This window comes from Pelecanus crispus, chromosome 2 (assembly GCF_030463565.1).
Source record: "Pelecanus crispus isolate bPelCri1 chromosome 2, bPelCri1.pri, whole genome shotgun sequence".
In the NCBI taxonomy this organism is placed as follows: domain Eukaryota; kingdom Metazoa; phylum Chordata; class Aves; order Pelecaniformes; family Pelecanidae; genus Pelecanus; species Pelecanus crispus.
In genome coordinates, this window is record NC_134644.1 from 28113190 (window position 1) to 28119900 (window position 6711).

The window sequence follows — 6711 nt, forward strand, 5'->3', positions numbered from 1 at the left end:
AACAGAATAAAACGTAAATGCATACCCAGGAACAAAGGCAGCATGCTATACACACACTACAGAGCACGCACTTCAGGGATGCTGAACTTTGATAAAAAACTAGGGACGTATGTCAGGTAATAACTGGTTGAACAGAAGCTTTCAGCGGAAGACTGGTTAGAACGGCTGGTACGTAAACAGCAACATCAAGGAGGAACAGGGAGATTTTATTTTTGTACCTGACACAGATATGATCGCTGTTCAAATGCTGTGTCTAGTACCTACACAGAGCCTTCAAGAAGCATACTGACAAAATGAAGAAAGCTCAGGGAAGATCTGTGAACATGATTAAAGGATGACAAAAGAGGCCTTATACTACAGAATGCAGCGATGCAAACTATGCATTTTATCAAAGAGACGGGTTAGAATTAATTTGATCAGCCTTGTACTCACACTGAAAAAATGTTAATAGTGTCAGGATCTTCAGTTTGTTACACATGTTGCCACAGTTGCTGGAGCACACACCAGTGCTTCTAACAGCAGGAGCAACTCACAGCTCTGTGCCTGGGACTTGAACATGCCCAGGTGAAGTACATCTATAGTGTTTTCCTTTTTTTTTCCTTTAATTACATTTTTCTTTAATTAATCTTTTAATTTTATTGTCCTTAAATTAATCTTTTTTATTTTTCTTTAATTATAGTTGTATTGTTTTATAAATATAAATTATATTATTTTATTTTATACTATTTTCCCTTTAATTATATTTGCATAGATTTTATGTAAGGCTTTTAAATATTCTGCTGTTAATACTTAACAGAGAAGACACCCACAATTTCTGCCCACTTCACAATCAAAAAAGGACCTAAGTATCACGGACCAACTTCACCTTCCCCATTCCTTTATTGCACTCTAACATCCACACACCATCCTGCACCCTCACCTATCCTCCTTATTGCTTCTCTGAAGTAGGATCTCAAGCCCATCTCTCCCACTACTAATGCAGCACACAGCTCCAGCTCTCAAAACCCGTTATTTCCCCTCTCTCCCACACCTCCACCTTCACCTGGGACCTGACCTAAACACGTGCTTGTTACTTTCATGCCACAGACCAGGACCTCGGGCCATACTCCCACTACCCCTTACTCTCTTACCGCACAACCCTGCTCCGAAAAAATACCCTTGCATTCCTCTACTGCATACCCCATCTGGCTCAGAGTCTTTCCTACATCCTGAGCTGGAAGCACAGGTCCATACATGGCACAGATTTCTGACAGGCTGCTGAGAACTGCGGAGCGGACAGTTAGATACTGACACCACGGAGCTGAAACAAAACATCTGTCAAGAGGGAACCATCTGCATCGAGGCGCTTAGCTCACAGCTCAAATCAGAGCTTGTTCCCAGGCAGTTACTGAGGATCCACTGGTGTCCACACTGAGATACATGCCCAGCTGGTCACATCATGCACTAGAGGAGGCAGAAGTTGCACCACCACCTACTCTCCCTCCTTTTCCAACCTCCACGCCCCTTCCTCTTACCTAATATGCAGTACATAAGCAACCATCACTGTAGAAATTCACTATGAACTAAACGGGATTCTCTCAGTGGAAATTCACATCGAGATTGGATATTTTCTAACGGATAAGATCCTCTTCAACGACAGCTACTACATAACAAATAAGAATTAATTAGCGTTAGTTCTCCATTGTGGATTGCTCAGGTCCCTCTGCACTCCACTTGTAACTGTGTAAAAATTCAAATCAAACCCAGAAATGTGTCTAAGCTCTATACTTATACCTCTTTGTTCAGTAGGTAATGGTTTTCTACCTGTTTCTGTGCTACCTATTGATTACTGGAATGTCTGATATTTCTCCAAGATCATTCAAGAAAAGTAACCGAGTAAGATATTTTGTCGGTCTCACTGTGAAACTTCGACATTTGCATTCTTGGGAATGCTGCAAATTAAGTACTGGCAGAACAAAAACCTCATGCTTCATTAATTTTTACCACATTTACCCACCACCATTCTCCCTCCTACTGCAGGCCTGACAAGAGAACCAAATTAGCTTAGCTTTTCCATGAAGGTGAAGAAAACATTGTTAGTTCCTGTGGTCCAGCCCCAAGCCCACGGTGTAACCAAGGGGTATGGCCAGGTCACCCTGTAAGCCTGCTAGTCCAGGATGCCCCCCTACATTTCTATAATCTCTTGATATGAATTATCAGAGTATCCCTGCAATTACATTCCAAATTTCTGAGGTGGCAAATTATTTAAAAGACTAAAAGAATTCAGAAAAGTCATAGATTTCAAGATGCTGAGATTTCTGTCTGTTCACTAGATTGTTCTGTCCAGTTTCTCATCTTCACAGCTTGGACTGCTGCTAAAAATAATCTACATTTAAAGGGCATTTTGGTGGTTTGTGTTGCAATTGTAACAACATTTAGACACTATGTTTACATAAATATTTTTTTTTGGTATTACATAATAAGCATCATACCTATGCTGTTAACAAAACAATGTATACTTTCGACCTATGTAACATGTTCATGCTAATTCCAACAGCAATACTTATCAGTGAAAACTGAAATCCATACCTTCAGCTCTCAATCTGTAGCACCCTCTTTTGCCTTGAAAACACTTCAGCAAGATAGTCATGTAAAAACTCTTCTCAGGTTAGAGCACTTCTTGGGTTCTACTACTTCTTGCTAGCGCTTGCTTGAAAAGCAGTTCAACTGATTAGGAGGGAAACTAATATGCGTTCTCTGGTTTTTTGGCTCTTCTGTTTCCTTCGAATTCCTATGAAGTAATCAAAACTAGCAACTCCCTCCCTCCTTTCCTCTAGAGCTCTGCCAAAAGAAGGCACTCTACACTGATAGTGTCTGCTGTAAATTTATCAATATCTACTCAAGAAGAGCCCCAAAGCTGTACCAAAAATAGATACTCTTGTCTAGGTTTGAAATTATTTCTTCTTAGTTTGACTGGAAACAATCTTTCTTCTAAAGAAAATGTTTTACTTCGGTGACTGTAACTCCTGAAGTACTTTAATGAACTTCTTCCCAAATCTAAAAACATTAATGAGCAAAAATAAGCCTCTCTTTACACACTAAAAGTTAAGTCTGTAAGAGGAATTCCTACTATAAAGCTGACTTCTTATTGTCTGGCTTTAGGACCTCTAAGATGTCTCCATGTAAGCTATACCACCTATATATAAATAATGTGCTTCTGTAATGAAAAGCATGCTAATGGAATGGCTAGCTTTTCCCTCCTATAATTACTTATTCAAGCAAGTACTCACTGACAATAGATTTTATTTATTGATCTGGGTCAGATTAGCACAAACACTTGACAGGCAACATCTTCATGGGCAGGCCTGTTTGCAGGCCTGCTGAAAGGGGGGATTCCCAGCACATTCTTGGCCACCTAGCACACACCAGTGTAAATGATTCCGTACCAGTCCTCGTCAATAAATTGATTTCAGTGAACAATTTTTGTTTGTGGGTAGACTAGTTGTCAGCCAGATGACCCAATTCACAATATCACTGTACAAGTAATTTGGCGCCCACAAGGGAAGCAGTGAAAAATGCCTAGCTGTGGAAGGGCAGGGGAATGTTTTCTGGCAGCAACGCAGCTTTATGACAAATTAATGTGACCATGTAATCACAGCTGCCAAAGTGAGAACTAATAAGCTCCTTCCCCATTTTGACCCCTTTATAGGGAAGGGGGAATATAACTCCATTGCTCTACAACTTGCTATTCCTGTGATAAAACAGGGGTTCCAGGGACAACATGGGCACTGACAGCTAATTGTTTACATGCAGAAATATATGGGAACAACTATAAAATGGCCACAGTCATTCAAACAACATTTTGATGACCACTCTCTCTGTAGAAGCAGAATATGGGGGTAATTCACTGCTCTGCCAAACTAATATGCCAGACATCTCTACATGTCTGTTACTGTGAAGCTAGAGTTAAAGAACAACTACCTAGTTTGTATTAGAAATGCTTAACCCTAAATGTCACTTCTCACAACAATGTCCCATTTTTTCTAGCAGCAGAGAAAATGATCATCAGCTAGTATTTGAAAGTCAGTACCTTCAGTTTGAATACTATATTAGCCCCCTAGGAGCAAATGTTGGGCTTCTGAAATCACTCTTACACCTTTTAAACTCTTAAAAATCTCTTGAAATCCCTGGATTTTGAGTTAATATTTTGCCACGGGCAGGGTAGAGAAGAATGGGAGGGGGACAACCTGGACTTTTGACAGCAGCCAGCCTCCTCCAAAAAGCCTTTAAGTGTATGTTTCATACATCTTTAAGAAGTGCAAAAATCGTAAGTCCAGTTTCTTCTGTAGATGAAGTGCTACAACTGAAATGGGAGAAACTAATTCTATTAGTAGAGGAGAACTCAAAGAAATCTATTTACAGATCTTGTGCTACTTCTCATGTTCCATTTTGTCTGTAAGATGTCTTTTGCCTGGTTCCTTTATTTTTATGCAGGGCTGTGGCTCATCTGAGAGCCAGCAGACGAGGCTGGAAGTTCTTTCACACAGTCATAGTTGGGATGTCAAGCTCCACAAAAGCAGGAAGATGCTACCATGAAAACAATAGGTTTTGTTTTGGGGTGGTTTAGGGTGGTTTTTTTGCTTAAGGGGCATGGGGGAGAGCTCAGGTGAGCTCCTGGGACAGTTTGCATCATTCAACTTCTACGAGCTGTCTTGTATTGTACCCGAATTCAGATCAGGAACATACTACAAAACTCCACCTTGATGAAGAATAAATTTTATACAGATAGCTCTTAAAAGAACTTAACTGAACTGAAGTTCATGCTTCCTTTTTTACATCAGTCTCAAACCATGTATTCTGCTGTTTTAACTGATGAAATCCAACTGAACCAAGCTTAAAAAGGTCTGAATTTGAAGTGGAAAAGTTAACACTAAAAAACCTTAAGATGTCTTCCCTTACCATGTAGCCTGGAAGCGAGCTCTGGATCAAGCTCACAACTCAGCTTCTAGAAGCTCACTGCAGTTGAACTCTTTAAAAACTTAGTTACCTTAGTTGATACCGAAAGCTTATCCTACGACTCTCCTAGTTCTTTCTTGGTTGCTATCCCACAACTGGTCTTGTGAGAGGGAGGCAGAAGAGGCAGGAAGATTTTCCACATAAGCAGAAAGCAGTATCTTGCATCTAACAAACGCAAAGTTTTATCTTCACATGGAACAACTTAACGCTTAGGTGCTAACTGCACCTTTAATATATCCAGCACCTCATGTAACTTCTGCTGTCAGTACTCTATGACAAGTACGGCCATATACTTAAAGAAGTATTAGAAATGTACCTAGATATTATTCGAGAAGATATTGACCACATTGTTAGCTTTCAGATGATACACCACTGGCCTCTCAGACCACAAAACAACCTAAAGAAAGAGGATTCTTGCTGTTAACCTGCTCTTGGGGTAGCAATGGTCCCACAAAGGCACTCCTGCGGCTGGGCTGCTATTAAGCGTTAGCCATTTGAAGTATTTCACTGTGAAGAACCTTGTGGGTGTGAAACCTGCCTGCTGCGTGACAGCTATTGTTTACATGCATTAGGGAGCAGGATTAAGACTTTTTTTGCAGTCTTCATTCTGACATAGTTGGATTAAGTGGTCAAGCTGGGAAATAAGGGGCGGGGGGAGCGGGATCCGAAAGGTACCCCTGTACTCAAAACAGCCCAGCCCTCGGTGACGGGCACCAGCCCTGCGGGGTCGAGGGAGCGGAGCGGAGCGGAGCAGCGGGCGCTGCCGCCCGGCCCGGCCCCGTCCCTGGGAGCGGAGCCGCCCCCGCCATCCCGCGGCTCTGGGCCAGGCCTCGCTCCCGCGCCCTGCCGGCAAACCCGCGCCCGTACCGCGGCGGCCTCGTCCCCCGCCCGCCCCGCCCCGGCCCGGCCGCCCCCGCCACAGCGGGGCTCCCGACGCTCGGGGCTCCGCCGGAGCCGGGGCGCTGCCCCCGAGGCGCCGCGCTGGGAGGGGCGGGCTGCGGCGGTCCTCTCCGCAGGGGGAGAGGCGAGGGGCGGGCAGGCCGCCATCCCCGCGCCGCCTTCGGGGTGTCCGCCCCGCAGCTGGAGCCGCGGCAGGACGCCGGGGCAGATGCCGGGGCAGCTCGGAGCGGGGGGGAAGGGGGGCACACCGAGCCGCAGCCTGAGGGCAACACGGGGAGGGAGCGGCGCCGCCGGGAAGGGACACGAAGCCCGCAGGAGAGGGGGGCACCGCGGCGCAGGCCGGCAGCTGCCGGCGAGGCCCGTGCCCGCTTGCCGCGGTGAAACGCCGCCATGACCGACCTGTCAGCAGCAGGGTGGTGAGGGCACCCCCGCTGTGCGGCCAGGGCCCCGCCGCGCAGTGCCGCATCGCTCCCCGCTCCTCCGCCTGCTGCTGCTGCCGCCACCACCGCCGCCGCATCCTCCACACCGAGCCGTGCCGCCGCCGCCGCCGCCGCCGCCTCGCCCCGCGGCGGCCGCAGCATCCTCCCCGCCCCGCCCCGCCGGCGGTCTCCAGGCAGCGCGGCTGCCCCGCGGGGCATGCCGGGAGGAGCCGCCCGCCGCACCCCGGCCGCGGCCGCCATGTTGGGGGGGGGGGTGAGGGGAAGTTGAGCTGCCCGGTGCGGGCTTCTTGGGGAGCGGAGTCCGCAGGACCCCTTTCCCCTGACGGCGGGGGCAGGCTGGCTTGTGGGCCCCTGGCAGGGCCGGGTGGCTGCCTTG

General features: G+C 46.7%; 1 protein-coding gene across 1 annotated transcript in view; it reads right to left on the bottom strand.

Moving 5' to 3' along the window:
* The window catches only part of SGCE (sarcoglycan epsilon), a 32180-nt gene extending 25704 nt beyond the window's left edge, over nt 1-6476 (bottom strand). Inside the window, 2 exon segments of the mRNA XM_075705446.1 lie at nt 6295-6430; nt 6432-6476. Coding sequence (XP_075561561.1) covers nt 6295-6430; nt 6432-6476 — 181 coding nt within the window.
* Nucleotides 6477-6711: the final 235 nt, after the last annotated feature.